Raw genomic sequence first — 25,220 nt, forward strand, 5'->3', positions numbered from 1 at the left:
GTCAGGAAGCAAAGTCAATTTTGCCAACTCCCTTTTTTGAAAGTTGAAATCCTGCTCTCCCAGTTTTACATTTGCCTTTTTTCAGTCCTATAGTGTCCTGCTGGCTTCTCTACAGCTGTAGAATAATCTTGGATAGATGCTAAATTGATATTTTTTCCTCATTGAGCAAATCAATTGTTTTGACATTATTGAAGGCCTATCTCTTTTTGTCACTATGTGTCACACTATGTGTGGTATGTCACTATAGTGTCACTTGGATAAATTGACTTATTTCAAGTTATATACTGAGTGTAGTCCAGAGGCTTAATAAATGTTACATAATAATAATTATTAAATGTTTCTTAAAATCTCACACTGCTTTTATGTTTTAGAATCCATGCTGAGATAATTACATACATCTTATTATAGCTATATATAACTCCCATCAAGAAGAAAGACTGGAAATTTGGTTTCCAACACTGCTAAGCTCTGGTAAAAGAGACTCAGATTTGAAGTGCTGCCTAAAGTACAGAAATACCATTCAATATCTAAATAACCAATCCCATGCATGGAAGTTCACATTCCCATTCAAATTTCTCAATACATTGATACTCATTTTGAGAGTCATACTTTTATAAAATATGTATTATTGGCTGTAATTGCCACTGGAGCTAATCCCTCCATTTGTATTAAAAAAGACAATTTTCCTTCTAGATCCCTCATAGTAAATAATTCACACCCAAGTCAGCCCAGCCAATTTGGAGCAGCCTGGAAGACATACAGAGCTGAGAATTGTCTCCAGGATTTGAAATAAGGACCACCACAATTCCAAACAGATCTCCCCTAAGAGCTCTTCAACCTTTTCTTAAATGACAACATTCATTCCCTTAACTAAAGGCAAATGTCAAAATGGTAGACAGGGTCATCACATTAAGACTTTGCCTGCCATTAACAAACACCTTGGCTTGCATTTGTTTCTACCAGATTAGCTAAACAAGCATATTAAGGTATAGAGTGTTGGACCTGAGAGTTCAAATCAAGTGTCAGTTACTAACCATGTATTTCTAGTTAAGTAACTGAACCACTTTGTTTCTCAGATTCCTCATCTGTGAAGCACCTACCTCTCAGAATTATGAGGATAGAATAGGTCAATATTTGCAAAGTAAATCTTAAAGCCTTGTAAACCTTAAATTGCCACACAAATAAATATTTATCATTCTGATATAGCATAAATATTAAGCAAATAAATATTCATATATACAAAATAGTTAAATACAAGCTAGTTTGGAAGGAAGAACAGTTGTAACTGAGGGATTCAAAAAAGATTTCATGCAGAATTACACTTAAGCTTTTTTGGAAAAGAAAAAAAGGATTCTGTGAAGAGATAAGGAACAAATGCATTCCAGATATATGGGGTGACCAATGCTAAGGCATGAAATTAAAACACGGGAAAAATGAGGTTAGTTATAGATCAGGAACATAAAACATTAAAAGAAAAAAAAAAGTCCACATGGACTGCTATGCCATTAGTGAGCTCTGGAGTACCATGTACCAGGTAGGAACATGACTCTTATTTATATATATTCTCCCTCTAGAGTGAAGCTTAAGTAGAGGTCCTCTAGGTTGCTACTGCTGTCTTTTATAATATTATCTTTCATTAATAACCTGAAATATTTTGATCTTGTGGAGTTCAAATATATGCAGCTTTCAAGATAATGGATTCCTCTGGGAAAGTTGTTCAGGAACCATTTCTTTCTTCCAGTCAATCCCACAGAGAAATAGATGATTTGTATTCCCTTCACTGAACCTGTTGTCATTAGTTGAAAAAGGTAGACTGGCTCAAGGTGAATCCCTGTAGAATTTCCCTGGAAGTCACTATAAAAGTTATCTCATGGTGTCCCCATGATCAGGAATGAGTAAAAGCACCAGCTTTTACCTAAAAAGTAAGGGGAAATCTAAGAGGTAGACAAAGTTTGCATTTAAAATTTATAGCTTCTTAGCTATGACTATTGAAAGGTGGTGATATCTATTCTCACTCATTACATTGACTTAAATTCTGCCAGTCAGATTGAAAGTTATGTGTTGAAAATTCTTTAATCTTTTTTTGTTATACAGCATGTTTTTCTTTTTCCTACATCATCCCTTCACCAATGGAAATGTGTGTGTGTTATGTGTGTACCTCTATAGTAAACAGAGTGATGCAAAACACATTTTCCATATGTCCAAAATATGTGTCCTATTGTGTATATTAGTTTATCAACTGTCATTAGGTGAGCATCATTCTTTATTATTGGTCCTCTGAAATCAATCTTCCAGAATGTTCATTTTTATATTGAGATTATACTATCAATTAATTTCCTGAGTTTTTTCACTTCTCTCTGTGTCAGTTCATAAAACTTTTTCCAGGGTTCTCTGGAACCATCCCTGTCATAATAAAAGGTACTACATTACATTCCTATTTGTTCCCAATTGTTGAGCATACTCTAAATTTCCAGTTCTTTGCTACTATTTAATTGAGTTGCTTTAATTTTTTTTTGCATATAGAATGTTTTTCTCTTACTTTTATTTCTTTTGGGGATAGGCCTGGTAGTGGTAATACTAAGTCAAAAGGCATGTAGAGTTTAGTTATTTTTTAGACAGTTCCAAATTGCTTAACAGAATGGATGGACCAGTTCCACAGACCATCTGTGGTCTGAATAGCACTATTCAGTGCTGAATAGCTGTATGCATGTTTTCTTACAGATCCTCTAACACTTATCACTATCTTTTTTTGGTCAAAGTTGACTTCCTATTGAAATCCTTTGACCATTTATCAATTGGGGAATTGATCTTATGCTTATAAATGTGTGTCAATTTTTAATGTATTACAAAAATAAGGGTTTTATCAAAGAAATGTGCTGCAAAGATTTCCTAATTAGTGTTTCCTTTCTAGTCTCATTTATGTTAGGTTTGTTGATACAAATATTTTAATTTATATAATCAAAATTTATTTATGTTAACTTATATCATCATCTATTAGCCTTCATTCAGTCATGAAGTTTGCTGTTTTCTATAGATATGAAAAGCTTTCTACTTTGTTCCTCAAATTTGCTTATGATGTGATCTTTTATATTTAGAGCATATATCCATTTGTGGATATGGAATTTATTTTGGTATATAGTGTGAGGTATTTGTTTAAACCTGGTTTTAACTTTTTAAACAGTTTTTATCAAATGGTAAATTCTACCACTGTAACCAGGTTCTTTAGATTCATCAAACAGTAGACCACAGATTTGTTTATTTCTATACCTAACTTGTTCCATTGAAAAATCTTTCTATTTTTTTTTAATAAATGCCAAACTATTTTGTGATTACTGCTTGGTAGCATAGATGGAGATGGGCTACTGCTCATCTTCCCCCCTTTCTACTTTTTTTCATTATCTCTCTTGAGATTATTAACTTTATTTTCCCCAAGTTCATTTTTGTGATTTTTTTCTACTTCTATAAAATAATCCTTACTTGTTTGGTATAGCTAAATAAATTAAATAAATTGAGGTAGTATTGGTATTTTTTATTATATCAGCAAAACATTACCCAAGAGTAATTAATAATTTCCAATTATGTGTCAGCCTTCATTAATGTAAACATTGTTTTGTACTTATATTTTATAATTTATTTGTATATACTGGTAGATAAACTCCTGAATATTTTATACATTCTGTTATTTTGAGGGAATTTCTCTATATTTTCCTGCTTGTTTTATTGTTAATATACAAAAATGTTTATGATTTATGTATGCTTATTTTATATTCGGCAATTGTGCTGAATTTATTGTCCCAATTAAATTTGGTTATCAAGAGTTTTTGAAGTATACTTACAATAAATTATAATTTTCTTATGCTTATCCTCTCATTTTTTTCTTACCTCATTGTTACAGATTAACATTTCTGGCTCTGTATTTAATAGAAAGTGTGATGTTGGATTCCGTTGCTTCGCCCTTGAACTTTTAGAAAGGATATCAGGTTGTCTGTTTTATGGATAATAATGGCTCTTTGGTTATAGGAAGATGCTGTTTACCATGTTAAAGCAAGAGTTGTTTATTCTATGTCTCTCTCTTTTTTTTTTTTTTAACATGTTTTGATGCTGTATTTTTACTACTGTAAAGTAGTAAAGTATAGTGTATACACTATATGTGTATATATGTATATATACATATATATATATAGTAGTAATGTGCATTTTATTTTTCTGTTATTACTATAGTCAATTATTCTTAGTTGTTTAGTGTTCCTAATATTAAGCCAACTATACTCCTAATATAAATCTAAACATAGATTATAATTTAAATTAGTCATAGTGTATAATTTTTCTTTTGTTGGTGTTACTTTTAGAATATTTTACTTAAATTTTTTGCTTCAATGTTCATTAGTGTAGAGGGCTGAAATTGAAAAAGGGCTGCTTGAATCAGACAACAGAGCACTTAAGACTACCTATTGGATGTGACTATTAGCATATGTTTGGATAAATGGTTCTTCTCACTGTTTAGTGCTTACTGAATGTTTGATGTTAAGATAATAGTAGACAAGGATTTGAGGGTGGGGTGAGAGAGGGCTGGAGAGTCACTTTGCAGCAAGATGAGGAGGAGAGAGGCTGGTGGCTCTGTACTGGAGAATCCAGGATTCTGCTTGGCTGCCTCTTTCATTTCTCCCCCTAAAAACCAAGAACTTTGATTTATCCTGACTTTGGCTGACCTTGAAGCCCTCCAGAGATCTAGCCTGTACTTCAACAATAAAGACCAAGGATTTTAATTTACCCTGACTTTGGCTGACCAAAGGAACTTATCCATACAATACATATTAGGGATATTATTTTATAATTTTCTTTTTTATCCATACAATACATATTAGGGATATTATTTTATAATTTTCTTTTTCTATTTTGATTCTTGTCTTAGCTATCAAAACCATTTTTGTATCACAGAAGGAATTTGGAAAAATCCCTTCTTCTGCCATCTTTGAAGTTTGATGAATACTGAATTTGTCATAGTGATCATACTTGGGCTCTGAGGCCATAGCTGTTAATATCTAAAAATCCTGAAGAGCCATTTTAATTAAATTATCATAGTTGATAATTAGTGTATCATTATTTACAAAGTACCATATATGTATATATGTATATATGTACATATATACGCAAATATAAAAATCTCATTTTATCTTCACAATCCTTTAACCTAGACAGTACAATTAGCATTATCCCCATTTTATAGTAGTTAACTGAGGTTTGTTGAGTGAGTAACATGCCCAAAGTGAAACCTCTAATGACAATAATAAAGAAAATAAGTTACACAAAAGCCTACTAACACTTATTCAAGTAGATTTTTCATGACAAAATACATACAAAGCTTAATTCATCCCATCATAGTTCTACTTGGGGCATTCCTAAAACTAGTCTGGCCACAAAGCATTTTGGTGTAGAAATATGTGTATGGAATTCACACAATACTATTTTGCACATGTTGGGAGGAAGGAGTATACCTCAGATGGTAGATCCCATAGCTCAGGAAAACTGTAGGGCCAAGAAATTAAGCTGACTTAATACTCCTGATCCCCAAAAGTTTCATCTATTTTTATGCATACAATAGTGCATGATTAATATTTTAGAGGGAAACATGCTCACAGGGGAGTTTTTAATGAATGTTTTTGTCCCATTATAAAAAACAAGAGGCTTTAAAGTAACTTTTTGAGGAGAATTGATTGCAAATTATTCAAGGATATTCCTATTGTAGTGAAATGCCAACCAGTCTTGATTTTCCAGGCCTTATTTCTACATTCACATTTGTTCAAACTACATAAGCCAGGGTTTCAAACACTTATTCATATACAACAAAAACTAACTTGCAATGGTTGTTATGACTATTAGGGTGCTCTCTGAATACAGAGAGAAATTCAACTTCACTGTTTGCAAATATATATTGTAGCAGCACAGTCCAGTGGAAAGAGAAATCGAGCCTGAAATCAGTAGGTTCGAATTCTGGTTCTGGCAAGTTAGTATAAATGTCCAGTTGCAGATAAAACTCTATGGCTCCTAACAGCTCTAAATTCTAACATGATATAGAAGTCATAATTTTGAATTCTGTTGCCCACAACTTTTTCAGTGGATCCACTTGGAAAAATTTAATGTGAAATTTTTAATTAACAGACTAATTACAAATAGATTGGTTCATAGGATCATACATTTAACGCTGGAAGTGACCTTAGAGGCCATCTAAGTCATTTTAGAAATGAGGAAACTGAGCCTCGGAAATGTGTGAGTAATGGCTTAATTAACTAGTAGAAATAGGAATTAAATCCCATCTCCCAAATTCAGTGTTGTTTGTTTAACTAGACCATGTTGTTTTACTATGTTTATACACATTATTTACAACTCCCTTTTTCATTCAATTAAGTTCAACAAGCATTTATTAAGCATTTATAATATGTGGTTAGGAATTCATTTTTGGAGAAAGACAAAATTATTATCTCCAACTTGAAGTATTTTATTCTACTTGGGGAAGGGGCACAGTTAAGATTGATGTGTGTACAGCTAATTATAATAGGAGATAGAGATTGACAGGAATCAAAGACTGTAGAAGAATTTCAAGAAGGAGAGAAAACTTTCAGCTGAGATGACAGAGGGAGAGAGGGCAAAGGAGAGGAGCAGAGGAGAAGGAGTCCATTATTCTTTGAGAGTTGGTGGTCATGATTAAGTTGAAAGCATGTTGACCACCCTAGAGACAGTAAAATGTAGATACAGGAGTGGTGATGTAGAATAATCTGAGTGAGGTGAAGCTGGACTTGTGGATAGGTTGAAACCTGGATACAGAATGTTTTGATTGCCAGAGTCAGAAACTTTGGATTTTCTTTTTATTTCTTTTTGAAAGGTGGTTGCTTCTCGCTTTGGAAGTATATCCTTACTAAAAAGTCCCAAGGACTCATACTAGGATATTTTATATATTTTTTAATAACTTAAAAAGGTATAAATAGAAAATATCTAATTTGCAGATATCACACTGTAAGCCGGCGTGGTGAATTTAAAGCAGTGTCTCCCCTTAAAATGTCATATAGGGGTTGCAATTGATTGGTAGTTAAACCTAATACTGGAAGCATCCATTGGATATCTCCTATTAATTTTTGGATATCATTTAAGGTATTCAACCTCTCTGTTCTTAAAGACAGTTTTTGTAGTGTAAGTGCCTTAGGATATATTTCATATCCTAAATATTGAAAAGGAGCATGCCTTTGAATTTTTTCTGTAGCGATATGAAGTTTGTAGTATCTTAGTGTTTCTATGGTTTTTCGTAGACATGCTTCTAGAATTTGTTCCTCAGGTGCACATCCCAATATATCATCCATATAATGTAATAGCATAACTTTTGGAAATGCTTTTCCTATTGGAGCAAGAGCAGCAGCAACATACATTTGACACATAGTGGGGCTGTTCTTCATTCCCTGTGGCAAAACCGTCCATTCATATCTTTTATAAGGCTCAGCTAAATTGACACTGGGCACCGAAAAGGCAAATCTCTTCATATCCTCCTTATCCAGAGGAATGGAATAGAAACAATCCTTGATGTCTATAACCCAAAGAAGCCATTCTCTAGGAAGCTGAGTAGGAGATGGAAGTCCAGGCTGAAGAGTTCCCATAGTTTCCATCTGTTCGTTCACTTTTCTTAAATCAGTGAGCATCCTCCATTTTCCCGATTTCTTTTTTACAACGAACACTGGTGAATTCCAAGGACTTAGAGAAGGTTGTAAATGCCCTTGTTCAAACTGCTCCTGTAGTATATCTAATAAGGCCTGAATTTTATCGCTACTTAAGGGCCACTGTTCTATCCACACTGGTGTATCAGTTTTCCATTGGATAGGAATAGGTGAAAGTGTTGGCAGGCCTTCAACAGCAGCCCTGCTTAAAAAACCGAAGTACTCATTTTTAACCCCAATTGTTGTAAAACGTCTCTTCCCCACAGATTGATGGGGATTTTTTCAACTATAAAAGGAGTAAAAACTCCTGTTTTGCCTTCAAAAGTCCATCTCATAGGGGCAGCACTAACTTCAGCTGCTATTGATCCTCCTACTCCAGACATATAGGTATCTGCTTTAATCTTTGGCCAGTGACTGGGCCAACTGGCACCTCTAATAACTGTACGATCCGCACCTGTGTCTACCAATCCTTCCAATGGTAGGCCATTTATATAGATAGTGAGCATAGGTCGGTCAGTCGTTACTGCTGCTGTCCAGTATATTCCTGGATTTTGTGGTCTGGAGTCAGAACCTGGGTGACTATCACGAGGCTGCTTATTAGGATTCTGTATGAGTAAACCTGATGCTACTACGTCTCCTGGGTGATAAGTCACACATTGTCTACCTGTATTAGTGACTGGGATATTATCTACACATTCCCCAGTTTCCCACATCAGTGTGTGGATGGACACTGTTTTGTACATACAAGGAGGTGAAATGGTCAAGCCTACTGTGCCTGGAGGTAGGGGATCCATAGGCTGGAGAGGAACAGATTTCACCTCTCCAGGGGGTATCTCAGTTGTCCCAGCTGCATACAGCTCTATTCTCCCCAATTGTAATTCCCTTCTGCCATCAGGTTGCTTCCTGGCTGGTTGACTGTGTAATCCCCTTCTCCCATCATATGGCTTTCTGGCTGATTGGTCATGTCTGGGTACTGGACTTCTAGGCACTCTCTGGGTGCACCATTGGCTGCCATCATGCCCCAAGTGTTTTTTGCCTTGGGCCCTGGGGCTGGGCCCCTCATCCCGTTTCCCTGAATCTGTCTGCATTCTGAGGCCCAATGGAAGCCTCTGTTGCATTTTGGACATGGGGTTTGGGGTCTTGTTCTCCCACCTTGTCTTCCCATTTTATCTCTATACCAACATTGAGCTTTCAGATGTTCTACTTTTCCACACTGAAAGCATCTACGAGTCTCTCTGGAAGTCCCTTGCCAAGAGGGACTCTGTCTTCTCATGTTTGGATTTTGGGAAGTCTGCATCATAGCCTGGCTATAAAAGGCATCTGTGCCCACTGTAGCACAGCGTCTTATGAGTTCCTCTAAAGGAGCATCCTTGCGCAGTCCTAGTATAATTCTTCTGCAAACCTCATTAGCATTTTCCTTAGCAAGTTGCCTTATCAAAATGTCTGTTATTGCATTTTCTCCATTTGTTCTTATGATAGCTGTCTGCAAGCGTCCCACAAAGTCAGCGAAGGGTTCATTTGGCCCTTGTGTTATTTTTGTGAAGGCCCCCCCCTTGTCATCTTTATTGTGAAGAGAAGCCCACACTTTGATAGCATTATCAGCAATTTGCTGATATGCTGCTACAGAATAACCAATTTGTGCTGCGACATCTGCATAAGGACCTGTACCTGTTAGTAGGTCACAGGTGATTGCCGTATGAACTCCACTTTGAATATTTTGTTGGGCTTGTATAAACAGGAGTTTTTACTGGGAGAAGGGGATTATGGGTTTTCTCCCATAGTGCTCTCTGGCCCAATGAGCTTTAAGGGAGGTGTGGACTCCCTTGAAGTTAGAAAGTGTACTTTGTGAAGCTAGCATACTTGTGGACTCCAATGAGTAAAGGTGTGAACACAAGCCTTAGTTCTACTTAGTACCTTGTTTCAGGTTCTGGCCAAAACATCTTCTTGTAAGATTAGATCAACTCTAATTAGTTAGCAGTTAGTAAGGATTCCAACATCACACCATCCTGGAAGGACAGCTAAGTAAGTTTCTACAGATACTATAGGGCAAGAATATTGGGTCAAATATAATGGGATGAAATTCCATATGAATAAATGTTAAGTTTTGTACTTGAATTCAAAGTACCAACTTGACAAGGATGACAAGGAAGAGGTAGATTAGATAGCAGATCATCTTAAAAAAAGTTCTGAAATTATTTGAAACAACTTTAGCAAAATAGCAGGATATAAAACAAATCCACATAAATCATGAGCACCTCTATATATAAAATTCTTTGATGAACTATAGCTCAAAATAAACAGTTTTGTTGTAAAATGATAAAACTAATATAATTTTAGGCCACATTGAGAGGCATAGTATCCCCAAATTATAATAATAGTACTGTCTTAATTTCATTGATCAAACCTTATTAAGAAGATGTATATAGTTCTAGGGACCTTTTAGGAAGGACATTGATAAACTTGCAACTCTAAAAGACAGTAACCAGATGACACTCAAGATCATGACTCAAACACCTGAAAGAATAATGGAAGATTCTGATGGGAAGAACACAAGACATTTCTTTAAAGATTTAGAAGACCAGGACATTGAAGAAGGATGAGACCTATTTTTCTTGACCCTCGGTAACACAATGGATGAAAGTTGAAGATAAAAAAACTTAGTTTTGCTCAATTTAAGGAAAAACTTCATAACTATTAGAGCTGCCTCAAAACAGAATGGTCTGACCCAAGAGGTAATGAGTTCTCCTGTTACTAGTATAGGCTGGTAGCTACATGTTGTGTATATCAAAGTTATTTTCCTGTATCTTTCATTGGGCCATGTTAACTCTGGGAGCAGGGAAGATATAATTGTTCAGTATAGTATCTCCAGTAATTAGCAAAATACCTGCCACATAGCATATGTTTAATAAATGTTGTTTGGGGGAATTTTTATATACTGCTTCACAGTGAGTGTTCATCTCATTCTGAATTATTTTAAGAACTGATAATACCAAAATGATCATTGTTAACATACAGTCAATTTTTGGAATCACATTTGAATAAAAATAAAACCCAAAGGAAACAAGTTTTACAATTAAACTCATAATTTAAAAAAAAGCAAAACTGAAGAAAAATTATTCAAGCAAAATGTGCCTACATCCAAGAATTTAATATTCAAAGGGTACTTAAGAGTCACTAAGTCCAACTCATACTCAAAAAGGGTATTATAATATATTATAATATTATCTGGCCTCTACTTGAAGATTTTCAACAAGAGGGAACTCATTCCTTCCCAACATATTGCTACCTACCATGACAAGGATGACTATCTTTTTAGTGTAAAAAAATTCTCACTCTTAAAAATAAAAAGTTAAACATTTATTTTTTTAGGTTGGGAGTCATCTTCACAATTGAAATAAGAATATGCACAGAACAACCATATGTATAAGATTCAAACTTTAAAACCAATAATTCAAGCTTTTCCACAAAAGTGAGTTTTAGGTGTAAAGGAAATCTCACTTCATCACAACGAACTGGCTCTAATAGAGATGGCCATCAAGGAAATGTCACTATTTTATCTGCAGTAAGAAACATGTGCTTTGAAGGTATGCTTTATTGTTACAAAATGGGAGTTTCCAGAGAAGTTAAAAGTGCAGAATTATGATTGTAAAATTCTCATGAGAACATGTTTTAATGCAGAACTTCTTCACATGTAGACTCAAAATCACAGTAGTATGAAAATGTCAGGCAAAGAGGAAGATAAGTTGATAAATATAATTTTCTTAGATATATACATAAACATTTCCATGTAAATTGTAAACAGCCAAAACAAAAGTCAATTATTATTATCATTAACATTACTAGCTTTTTACAAAAGACCATCATTGGCAAAAGATTTACATAGATTAAAAGTTATGATTGAAGTTCACTTTAATGCATGCTTTGATTGAATATAATTAGACTAAGAGCAATAAAAGTTGAGTTCATCTTGACCTGTTTTCATATACTTCCCATGAAATCACATGGAGTGAGCTAATATCTAATGATATTCTTCTAGGGAGAAAAAAAAAGATACAAAAATTATCCTTAATTAAACTTTAAAATAATGATGATTTTTAAATTTCAAATCACTATTTCTCCAAAAATAAATTTGGAGGTAAATAGGTCTGTAGATAAGGGAAACCTGATATATAGCCAAGGGCTTCAAATGTCAACAAATAAGATATAATAAGTTTGTAGATTTTATTCACCATGTATATTAGAAGCTAACATCAGTCTCAGTCATCATCCCCAACATAATTGGAAGCATTACTCAACAACAACAGAGAAAGAGAGAGAGAACTCTATGGTTGTGATTTTCTAGAAAATCAAGGGTAGAAGAGGATATAACTTAATTCACCAAAGAAACAATTCCGTTTAGTTTGTGACATAGACTTCTTTTCTTCTAGAATCTTTTAAAAATCAGTTTTAAATTCTGTGAATGGTAGTAAATAGTAGTAGTATATTCAGTTGTAGCCAACAAAAAATAAAAGTGGTAAATAATCAACAAATAAAAACTCTGCATCTGAACATACAAATCCTAATTAAATAAACCAGAAAATGTTAAATTTCTTTGCAGGTACTTCAGTGGAAAGAATATTGAACAGGACCTGAGATCAAATTCTGGAAATGCTTATTTTATTCCATAAATTAAAATTTAAATTTAATAATGTAAAAAAATTCTAGCTGTCACTATAATCTCCTCTTCTGTAAAATGAGGGAGATAGAATAGTTGATCTCTGAGATCTCTTTCCATCTCTAGATACAAGATCTAATGATTTTTAAACATATCCTAGGAATTCAAATACAGGATCAAGTGATTTTCCAGGGTTATTAGCATTGCTACAAGGTATCACTGCTGATCTTTCAGAAATCCTTTTAGCATTGCATGGCATCTCAACATATAATCTAGTCAAATGCTACATTGTTCATAAGTAGTACAATAGTACCTAAAAAGCACTTCTTTAAAAGTAAAATATAAAATTACAAGTACCTGACAGAAATTTTAAAACAAAAATATACATACAGTAAAAACAATCATATAGGAGAATGTAGATTATACTGATCATTAGCCTTAGAGGACTTATTATCCTCTCTTTTATTATACTACTTTAATACCTGTTTTTAAATCCAGTTAATGAAAAACTGGTTAAAGGTGAACAACACATTTCAACCCATGGCTAGTATAAACTATAGTGTTTATATTTTATGTGAGCAAATTTATTCACTAAATTAATTTGGCCACAGAGTAGTTTTGAACTTGAAATATATTAACAAAACTCATAAATGTTGGACTGGACATGAAAGTACCAACCAACTTCAGAATAAAAAGATGGTTAAAGAAATTCCAAAAAAAAAAATGTCACACAAGTACTACTGACACATGTTTCATTATTTCATCTTCTAGAAGGAAAAATATTGACTAACATCAAAAAATAGTTCTTTTGTGAGACCCCCTAATGACATCATAATGGCTCTGTGGAATAGTTTAGTAAATATTAACCTATTCTTGGTGAATACTGTCAAACTTCTAATGCTAGCAATTAATAATTTTATTTGTGAATAAGAAATTAGGAATTAGTGACCCCAAATCAATTAAAAAAAATTTTTTTAATGTAGGTGACTATCAGATGAAAATGGCATGTGGATCTACACAAAGGTATAAAAACCTTCAACACAATAGCAAATGAATACCTTAAAACCAGATCCCCTGAGTTTTTCATATTTCTTTTAACCCTCCAAATCCACAGATCTTCAGATAGTTGTTATGCATTATACCAATATTGAGAAAGAGGGAAGCAAAAAGTATCAAAAAAATGGAAAGCAATGTTATATTCTTTTGATTTGAATTATTCAATTATCTATTTCTATTTCTGCAAACACTCTTCTTTTAAGCTATTCAAATGATTATGATCCTGAAATTACTGGAATTCTTGAGCTATAGAGGTTGGGACTGAGGATAATGATACTACTTTAATTTGGTTACAACAGAGAAACCCAAAGTTCAATTCCTTATCCAAAAGTTCCATAATCCAAAAAAGATTTGCTCTTATATTGCTTTTGTCTCATCCCATCTGGATATTCTATACACATGCTTTAAATTACCAGCAAGAATCAATAAGAACTCGTAATCCCTAAAACCAGAGAGGCTGAGGCACAGGATCCCTTGAGCTCAGGAGTTCCGATTTAGGTTATGACATAAAATTTGTTGTGAATATGGTTAAGCCCCAGCAGCAGAAGTTTTACCAGGTTACATAAAGAGAATTAAATCAGTATAGATCAGAAATGGAGTAGGTCAAAATTCCCACATGCTGATCATAGTAGAATTGAGCCCATGAATAGTTCCTATGTTTTCTAGCCTAGTCAAGATGAAGACACTTAAATTTTTCAAAGAATCAATAAGCAAGTTTGAGAGGAAGGAGAGGAAAGGGAATGTGGATTCATCACTACTACTGGGGAAAAAAAAACAAAACAAAAAACTAAAGTACCATCCTCATTCAGTGGCTATGACTTTTTTTTTTTTTAAATCCATCCTGTTTTCACTTACTAAGGGGGAGATTTTCAATTTAGAGAATGCCTATGTCCCTAAATCTTGGCTTTGCTAGAAACTGGCATTCACATAAGTTGATTCACTGCCCCAACCCACATGTGTGCTCAGAACTGGAAGGAACTTATAGTCATAAACCAACAGGATCTTTGAACATGAGGGCGTGTACAAAAAGCTTTGGAAATGTTTCCCAACTGCTGATTTTCTCAGTCAATAAATCATCTCATAGCCTTGACATTTCACTTAAGTTTTGTATGTAGGTTTATTTCTAATTTTCAGTGCATGACCAATTCTACAATTCTATATTCCATAACTATGTACAAGTTCTGGTCTATAAAAAGTCAAGAAAACTCTGAACTTTTTAAAATTTCTTCTTGGTTGCTAAATGCAACATACCCTGTACCCGAATAGAATGAACAATTCTTTAGTAGACTAATTCTTTATTCAATAAAATTAATTGTTATGACCTAAGACAACTTTCTCCTCCTCTATTACTATTTCCTATTTTATTATAGACAGCATGGTGGCTAGAGATCTGGCTTTGGAGACAGAAGACTTGAGTCCAGATCTTGAATTCTGACATATACTGGTGGGTACCGCCTTGGCAAATCACTTATCCTCTCAGTAAGTCTAAACTCTCTAAGGTTATATGTGGAAGAAAAAAGATCAACTTGCATTGGGAGAAAAAAATTTCTTCATCTAAAATTTCTAATAAATCACAGACCCAGTCCCTATCTCTATGCCTATTTGATGTAAGATAAGAACTTTTGATTTTACAGTGCCTCAGTTCTGCTTTTTGGACCCCTACTATAACAAAAATACTGCTGTTTAATAATCTTTAATAGTTTCAGCCAATAAAACTGGGAATGCAGAGTAAAGATTAAAGAAATTATATGCCTAGAATGAAGAACATTTTTTTTCTAAGATACTAGATTTAAAATAAATGAGCCCTAGGTAAAAATAACTCTGAAAAAATGTGTGGCTCAAAACATCAATTTATAACTGTTTCATAAAGTGCACCAAAGTAAATATTAATGACTTTTCAAATATCACAATCCTAGAATTTTATTATTACCATTAATAACAACTTAGTTATTATTTTTAATAATAATAATTAGTTGACATTTTTCCACTGAGGAATGCAAGATTTTTGGCTCCAATGCAACAACAAAAAAAGCAGCAGTGTCTTCCTAGGGAGAAAAAAAAATATGCAAAACTCAACTAAGAATACCTTAGCAGCATAATACAATACAATACACCTAAAATTCAATGCAAAATAGAGGCTCAATGAGCACTGAGCACAAATCCAATCCATGTGGGAAGAAGACTCACAACTTCTTCCCCCAAAGTGTGAGTTTCCCTGGAATCCTGGAGGTAACACCGGTCATTGCTTCACTATTACACATCCCTGGTAGCAAACAATACAACCAATAAATAATTTCTCTCAACTTGTATATATATATATATCCATGCATACCCATCCATGTACCCACTCCAATACACTCACATACACCTATGTATGAATGAATATATATATGTATATATATATATACATATATATGCATATGTGTATATGTATATATGTGTGTGTGTAAGATAAGGAAATCATATTTTAAAAAAATCTGTCAAAAGGTGGAAAAAAACTACCACCCATATGTAAACATGCAATTGTTTTTGTTTCACACTACTGTTCGGTGCTCTGCACACACATAAACAGCACTGGGGCGAATGCGCCGTTTTGTATGGCCCGGGAGCTGTGGCAAAAATTTGAAGGACTTGGGCATTAAGTCTAGGCAGGCATCATGAAATTTCTTGATTCTCCAGTAGTAAATCAGTGGGTTTAAAGCAGATTTGAGGTAGCAGAGCCAGAGTAACCAGGTGCTGATCTCAAAGAAGTTGTGCTTGTAATAGAAGTGGCTATTAAAGGTGGCCACGAGACTATAGGTAGTGAATGGGGCCCAGCAGATGATGAAGACAACAAAAAGAATCAAGATGGTGGTGAAGGCACGTGTCTTAAAGCTCATGTCGATGCTCATCTGGAAGGGTCTTTGCAGACTCATGAGACCCAGCTTGCTGGCTTGACTGAGGCATATGCCCTCAGGATAACTATGAATTCGTACTGCATTGTGCCGAACAGTATTGAGGATGCCCATAAAAGAATACAGCATCATCAGGAAAGGAATAAAGAAAGAAATGAGAACGATCAATATGACGTAGGCTTGGTACCCAGGGTCGGTGGTGTAGCCAAACACACACTGAGGAGCTCTGGAAGGCATCTGCAGCTCGGGGTTGCCCACGGCCAAAGGGAATGCCACACAAAAAGAAGTGGCCCAAGAAATAGCAATAAGCATCTTGGCGCGATATGGGTTCAGCTTATCCTGCCTCTGAACTATAATCAGGAATCTGTCGATGCTGATTATAAGAAGGATAGCAACTCCCTCAATAACAAAGAGCCAGAAGAACATAGCCGACACCCTGCAGAAGACTTTCCCAAAAATCCAGTGAGTTGTGAGAATAGTCACCAAAGCAAAGGGCATATTCAGCACTGCGAGCAACATGTCCGCAAATGCCAAGCTGGCAAGAAGGATGTTAATTGCAGAACGCATGGCAGCCTTCTGGTACACCATAAGGCAGACAACAAAGTTTCCAAGAAAAGAAACCAGCAAAATAAATATCATTATAGCAGAAAGAATGATCTGCAGAGGCAAGCTCAGGCTCTTAAAAGCTTCTGACGTTGAAGAGGCTGATGTACTATTCACTGTCAGAGAATTGATCTCAGTTGTGGTCATGGTATCAGAACCATGTCTCAGGGGTGAATCTATGCCACCAGGAAGGGCAGTCTGAGGTGTGGTAAAATTAATATAGGCATTTTCATAGATAACAAAAGTTGTGTTTGCTGTCCCTCGACGGGCAGCTGTCAGCATTGCTGAGAAGACCATGATTTGATTCAGAAGGTTGGAATGTTCAACCCAAGACACAGGGATGCTTGAAATATTTCATCACAAATCAGCAGGTTCCATTTAGTCGGGTTGGAAATACACACTTGGAAACAGAGGCATTCCATCTTCCACAGCAGTTTGTCTAACTGAAAATAAAACACAAAGGATCAGAATTAAATCTGAAATAAACAAAGACATTTTTTCTTTAAATTTCTAACCTATTTTTTTTTTTATTTTTGAGACTTTGACTTGCTTTTTCCAATGTGTTCATTACCTCAGCAATGAAGATTACCACTTTCCCCTCTCATCCATTTTATTCTTAACTATTAAAAAAACTATCAAAAAATTAGCTATCAAAAAGTATTAAAAATGTAGTCATTTCTTTAACTTTATTAACAATGACTTATTAACCTTATTTTTATATATAAATTATGATGGAAAAGTTCAAATCATTTTGACTATTTTAAAGAAATAGAAAAAGTTTTAAACAAACATAAATCTCATAATCCAATTTTGAATATTACTTTTTACTTTATAATATATCGTAGCACACCGTGATATAGCATCAGGCTTGGAGTCAGGAAGAAGTTCAAATCTAGCCTCAGATATTTATGAGTTGTGTGACCTGAACAAGATATGTAGCTTCTGTTTGCCTCAGTTTCCTTATCTGTGAAATGAGGATAATAAAAATCACCTTCCATAGTTGTTGGGAGGGTCAGATTTGGTAATAACTACAAAGAAATTAGGCCAGTGCCGGACATATAATAAGCATTATACAAATATTAGCTATTATTATGATATTATTATTTAATCCATAAATATTAAGATTCTTGATTTTACTATTTTGCTCTTTTGAGTGCCCTGTCTATCTGATAAATAATTTTCCATCCCTAATCATCTATCATTCTTAATTTATTCATACCTTATTTGTCTTGAGTCTTTTCTTTAGTAACTCATCTTAGCTGAAATCAAGAGTGAAATACTGTTTGGTTATCTAAGAGAAGTTTTAAAGAAGGGTATGGCAAGTTGATGGGAGGGTAAAACAAAACAAAACAAATATTTAACAACCAAACTTATGGCTGACTCTTTGATTAAGAAGTGACTTTATTCATTTTTTATTCCTATTTCCAGAAAGGCTTGTGATCAAATCCCTCCTCTGACATATGTTGGCCTAGCAATCCTGGACAAGTCACTTGACTTTCTCAGTTCTCCAAACAACTCTCTGAAACTTGATGAAGTTGCAAGGAAAGTACTGCATTGGTAGAAGGTTTTTCTTTCCATGAAGTTCATTAATCTCAATTAAATTTAGCCTTTTCTTCAAGTGTTTAAAAATATTATTCTGGGAAGGGGATCACAGGCTTCAAAAAGAATGTCAAAAGGGTCTATGTCACATCCATACATCCACATACATGAAAGTTAAACCCCTGCCCTATACCAAACCACAAGTTTAATACCTGTCATTGTCACTGTAAAATATAAAATTAACTTATAGCAAATGTTTCCTAGACTTCCCTAGACAGAATGACAAAATGCTAACATCATGCTGTCATAACTACTATCAATTACTGTCACAATCCAAATATCTGCACTACCAAAAAATGCAACATGAAACAGTACTCAGTTCTAAATATAACTGGCTAATATACTTTTTATTAAATTATGATACTTTTGCTCACAATGCCAGTGGGGCAAGACATCTCTCATCAGTCCATTTTTAAACATTTTCTTCCTACAATATATTATATCTGAATCCTACATCATATATATATATATATATACATATATATACACACACATATATATGTATGTATGTGTGTGTGTATGAATTCTATATTATATCTGAAGGCATAATCACAAAGCAAATAACTTCTATTATAACCTGCTCTTGAAAATTCAAAGATTGAAAAATAAAAGAAGAAAGAACTCAAATAAATTAGTTGTCTCAAGTGCCTTAGAATCACTTCAGAATCATAGACTCATCAAGATTTGGCAGTCAGTATACAAAATGTTAAAAAATATATTCTTACAAATGGAGAATCTCTCTTTTCTTCTGATTTTTGTAAGGAAACACAAAATTCATTTGAATTTCCCTGTTTTGTATAAATTAAATACAACAGAATGTCTTGTGATATCTTTTCAGTCTTCAATTTTTTTTTAAACCTAAAATGTAAGATGTTCATTTCCTCTGCTGCAAAACAAGGTAGAAATTAGAGGATCCCCAAGATCCTTTCTGGACTGGTTGTACAATCACTTATTAAATGTAAGATCCTGGGCCTCAATTATAGGTTTTGTAAATTAAAAGACAGGTAGGAAGCTAAATGGATAGAATACTAGATCTGCAATCAGGAAGACCTAATTCAGCCTCAAAACCTTACTAGCTATATGGGGCTAGGCAAGTCATTTAACATATTTGCCTCAGTTTACTCATCTGCAAAACTGGCAAAATAATAATACCTATTCCCCAGGATTGTTTTGAAGATAGAATGAGTTGTCTATATATGCTCTGCAAACATTATAAGCACTGTAGAAATGCCATTATTATTATTATTTCATTAGTTCTAACATTCTGGTTCTATGTGAAGGCTAATCTTGCATATCCTTAAGTAAAAATGTTGTAAAATCACTGTAAAGATAATAAAACTGCTCTGCTAACAAGTAATCTTCACAATTTAGAAATATGTATCCATAAATGTGCTTTTTCAGAATGCATCAGAGAATGTCATCATTATATTTTTGAGGGGTCCAGTTCAATGAATTCATTTACTCAAAATAGTCCTGGTATGAAGAACGTTATCACTAATCATTAATATATCACTATATCTAGTGATATAGAGAGGGCTTGAACTCAGTTCTTTCTGATTCTGTGGCTATCCTTTTATTTACTATTTCCTCTCAATATTAAGTGGTGTTTCCATAGGACTTTAGAGTTTTGTAAAACACTTAAGATATATGAACTCATTTGTGCCTTACAATAATGAGATATGTACTGTGGGCATTATTATAACCAAATAAGGATGCAGGCGCAGAGTAATGATTAATTAACTAGTCTTAGGTCACCCAATGAATAAATATCAGAAAAATTATTCGAAGGCAGGTCTTTCCAACTCCAGGTTGGGAAGTGTTTTAGTGCTTTATGTTCTCTGTTACACTGCCTGGCAAGCCTTAGTCATATCTCAATAAATACTTTATGACCTTTGTTCATTCAGAATTAATTTTCTCTGCATTTACCCCCTTTCATTCCAGATCAATTTTTCCCTTATAGAACATCAGTGTAAGGGTAACTGGAAGTCTTGGTAAGGACCAGCTCAATTTCTAACTCGAAGCTAATCTAACAATTATTTGCTAAGCACTTGTTATGAGCAAGGCACAGGACTAGACAGTAGGGATATATAGACAAAAGGGAAAATGATAGTCTCTACCTTCAAGGAACTTACTTACCTTCTGCTGTGAGTTACAATATGTAAACGGACAAAAAAAATGTAAGAAAATTTAAGAAGGGAGATATGACTAATAACTCAAATGGGCAGAAAAGGTTTCCCCATAAGAAGTGGAGCCTAGGAAAAAGGGAAAAGGAATGGATACCCATCAATTGGGAAATGGCTAAACAAATTCATGGTACATAAGGTAAAGGAATTTATTATTCTTTAAAAAATGATGAACAAGCTGATTATAGAAAGACCTGGAAAGATTTACATGAACTGATGCTGAGCAAAACAAGCAGAAAAAGGAATACATTGTACACAATAGCATCAAGAATGTGCCATGATCAACTGTGAAAGGCTTGGTTCTTCTCAGTGGTTCAGTGATCCAAAGCACTCCCAATAGATTTTGGACAGAAAATGGCATCTGCATCCAGAAAAAGAACTAAGGAGACTGAATGTAAATCAACACATGCCATGTTCACTTCTTTTTTCTGTTTTTTTTTTCTCCCATGGTTTTTCCCTTTTGCTCTGATTTTTCTCTCCTAATATGATTCATAAAGCAATGTGTATTAAAAATAAATAAACTTACCACAATAAAAAAAGAAAAAAAAGTCAATTTGGCTAAAATGTAGAATGAATGAAAAGGTATAAAATAAACTTTAAAAGTAGCATGGAATCAAAATATGAACGATTTTAAATGCCAAGCTGAAGTATATGTACCGAGGGTTTCTTGGCAAAGGAAATAACATGATCAGACTAGTTCATTAGGAAAATTATTCTGGCAGCTATGTGGAAGATGGTAAAGGGATAAAAGATGAAAAGAAGGAATCCAATAGGGGAAGGTTACAATAGGTTAGGCTAAAAGTATTCCATAAAGCCTTCTCCAACAACTCTAGCCCATCTTTTGTAAAAATGCAGGTCATGATATACCTTAAATTGAAACCATAATAAAATGTTTGTGCTGATGGCCTTGATTGCTTACTTCTTTCAATAACATTTTTTTTTTCATTAAAGGATAGTGGGGGGAATCATGGATATTCTTTTCTTTGTTCTTCTCTCCAATTCCTAGCTAAGAAGGACAAAGGAGAATCTCACATTACTGTCTTTCCTCCTTCTATTCTTAGAAAGCCCATCCTTGGTATATAATATGCTTATTGTCATACATACAACAGTTTTACTCAGGTGGGAAAATCAATAAGCAGCCTAGTGGCACCCTTCTGATCCAGCTCTTTTGTCTACTTTTACATATTTCTTTAGTGAAGTGAGATGTTAAAGAAAAAAAACATAGGTTATAAGAAAAAGGAAATCATAAATGGAGACATACAAGAGTATGAGCAAATGGGAGTAGGACATTTAAATATTATAAATGTACTAGGACTAATGGACATTTAAATGAAGAGACTAGGACTGATAAAAGGAAACAAAGATCAGGTTTCATGTGACCCCCTACTCTGGGACAGTTTGCATAGAACAGTGGAAAAAATAGTAGCTATCATTTGTATATCATAGAAAGATCTGCAAATCACTTTTTAGATGTAACATCATTTGACTGCTCTCTTTGGATATGAGTAATACAAATATTATTACTTCCATTTTGCAGATATACACAATGAAGCTCATATAAGTGAAATTTATATGCCCAAATTAAGCTATTTAATATGTATTATAACTTTAGGTCTTACACCTAAATTACTGTTAACTCTTAAGTCAGTGTTCCTTCAACTATGCCATGTGGTCTAAGCAGCAATCCTCCAGTCAGTCACTAAGATATCTTTTTTAAGGCACATGCCTAAACATGTTACTCCCCTGCTTGATAAGTTCCAATGGCTCCCAGTTACTTCTAAGATGAAATTCAAAGTTCTCTGCATGGTATTTAAAGTTTTATAACCTTTCCTCTTTCTAACTTCTCAGGTTTATTATATAATCCTCCCCTCTACACTCTACAATCCAGCAATGTGGTGCAGTAGAGATAGCTAGATCTGGGTCAAAAAAATCAAAGTTCAACTCTGACTTCATACATTTACTAGTTCTGTGACCCTTGGCAAGTGACTTAACCTCTGTCTTAGTTGCTTCCAATGTAAAATGGAGATAATAAGAGTACCTACCTCCCAGGATTATTGTAAGGCTCAAATGATATAATATTTATAAAATGCTTAGCTCAATCCCTGGCACATATTAAATGTTTAATAAATGATTTTTTCCTTCCCTTCCTCCAGCTATAGATATATCTACCTGCTGTTTCTCTAACAGGACAACTCCACGTCCTGTCTCTATACCTTGTACTGCATCTTTAATGTTCTGTTCTCTCACTTCTTCTTTTCATATCCTTAGCTTCCTTTAAGAATCAATTTAAATTTCACCTCCCATGGGGTTCTTTCCTTGTATTCCCACCTGCTCCTGACTTAATCTTTGAAATTATCTCCATTGGGGCAGCTAGATGATGCTGTGGATAAAGCCTTGGCCCTGAATTGGAGGACTTGAGTTCAAATTTGACTTCAGAGGCTTACTAGCTGTGTGATCCCAGGAAAATCACTTAACCCTAATTGCCTCAGGAAAAAAAAAAAGAAAAGAAAAGAAATGAAATTATCTGTCTCCCTCATATGCTTACATATTTATTTTTATTTAATTTTATCTTTTTTAAGTGACATCTCTTTTTAATAGTACATTAGGGAAAGAGGTATGTAGAATCCAAATCATTGCCTTTTTTTTTTTTGATAACAGATTGCTATGTCAATATTTAGCAAATATGTTTCATTTTGTATCTATGTGTTATCCTTTTTTCCATTCATAAATTCTCTGGGTATAAACAAGCTTAGTTGAGATTTGCTATTTGTTTTGTAAAATGATACTATAGTTTATAGTATTATTATGGAATTATATATTAAGGATACAGAGGAGACCATTGAGTTTAGCACAACTGCTATACCCACTATACAAAAAAAGAAAATGGGGCTCAGATGGCTTACTTACATTACCCAATTTGATAAATTTCTGAGAAAGGATTTAAAACTAGGGCTTCCTCACTTTAATCATTTTATCTACTATGATCTGATGCTTATTCATCCTTTTTTGTTTTTTTTTTTTAAATGAACTTGTATTCTGAACCAATATTGTCTTTGGCAAGAGGATTTTTAAAATTCTAGATTAAGCTATTTCTGGGCTTCTTTTACCACCTAATTGTGAAAAGAGTCTATCCTCAAGGTTAAATCATAAAATACTCTATTTACTGGTTAGGTCACTATTGGCAAAGAAATTATGGCTATTATAAAATTCACAAGCCAAAAAAGAAAGAAAAAGCATGTATGCACATTTAAAATAGTGTTCTATTTATAGTACTTATTCCTTTCTTAATATAATCCTAATTTCAATAGACATAATTGCCAAATGAAAAATGTGATTTTATCATAATTGTTTCGTTTGGCTGGTAATGTTCAAAAAGACAATAAAATCTTCCACAATCATAGTTAAAATTAGATTAAGCATGATTGCTATTAACTTGTACCCATGCTGTTTTCTTATTTCAAATTCAAAAAAAAATTCAAAGGAATATGTAAAATATAGATGTTGTACATAAAAGATCACTTTAATTTCAGAAAATATAAAGAACAGACCTTTAAGAGAAAGGAAATAGAAAACATGAAGACACATAAGAAGATGGAAGTTAGTGATGAGAATTCAACTCAACAAATATTTATTAAGCAACTATAATGACATACTGTTCTAGGCAATAAGGATACAAAGAAAAATCAAACAATATTTATCTTTAAGATTTTACATTCTACTGGAAATAAAAAGGGAGACATGTTCACAGATAATTATAAAACAAAAAAGTAATTGCGAGGGAAAAGGAAATATTAACAATTGTAATGCCGGAGAAACTGAGATAAGATAGAAATTAGAGAGTTTTAATATTTTATTTGAAAGGGAGAGATTGTGCTTGGGGCATGCTGCCCCCCGGACTGATGTCCAAAGCATCCAGCCCCCAATGTGTGCCTCCCATGAAGCTATGGGATAAACCAAGGCAGGTCCAGAGTCAGAACACTGAGAACAAGAAGGGACTATCAATCCAGTTCTGACAGGGTGGGAGGAGGCACTGCACATTCTAATTAACAGGGAAGGGCTGTGGTCATGATGTCTAAGATAGAAGGTCTTTCTCCTCATCTGGATCGTGATCATTAGGAGCAAGGAGTGGTGTTGCAGGACTGAGCAGAACAATTAGGAACTGAGGCCCAACAATTCAGGGAAAGGCAGGACAATTGAGGGAAACTGAGGCAGGACAATAAAAGGGAACTGTGGCACAACAACAATGGTGGTACACGAATCAAGAGTTCTAACAGGATCTGTAAATTCTTCAGTAATAGATAAGCAACCCAGTTTGCTTAAGAAATGAGTTGCTGAGCAGTATAAACACAAAGTTCAGTCAGAAGTAAGGAAAATTTATCCAATTAACTATTATTCACACATTTTCAGCGTTTTTTATCCTTAAGTCTTCAGACACTTTAAGTTGTAAATAAAATACCAGAGAGGAAATTGTTTTCTAAGCTATGACAGTACAGACAAAACAATGTTACCTTAGCCATCAAATTTCTACCAG

The 25,220-nt window shown here is 34.1% G+C and overlaps 1 protein-coding gene across 1 annotated transcript in view; it reads right to left on the reverse strand.

Annotated features, from left to right (window-relative positions):
• Window positions 1-15,845: 15,845 nt before the first annotated feature.
• Window positions 15,846-25,220, reverse strand: part of GPR63 (G protein-coupled receptor 63) — a 47,143-nt gene continuing 37,768 nt past the window's right edge. The window contains exon 2 of the mRNA XM_051997430.1: window positions 15,846-17,350. Coding sequence (XP_051853390.1) covers window positions 15,945-17,204 — 1,260 coding nt within the window. The 5' untranslated portion in view covers window positions 17,205-17,350 and the 3' untranslated portion in view covers window positions 15,846-15,944. The remainder of the gene's footprint in view (window positions 17,351-25,220) is intronic.

Source organism: Antechinus flavipes, chromosome 4, assembly GCF_016432865.1.
Source record: "Antechinus flavipes isolate AdamAnt ecotype Samford, QLD, Australia chromosome 4, AdamAnt_v2, whole genome shotgun sequence".
Taxonomy (NCBI): domain Eukaryota; kingdom Metazoa; phylum Chordata; class Mammalia; order Dasyuromorphia; family Dasyuridae; genus Antechinus; species Antechinus flavipes.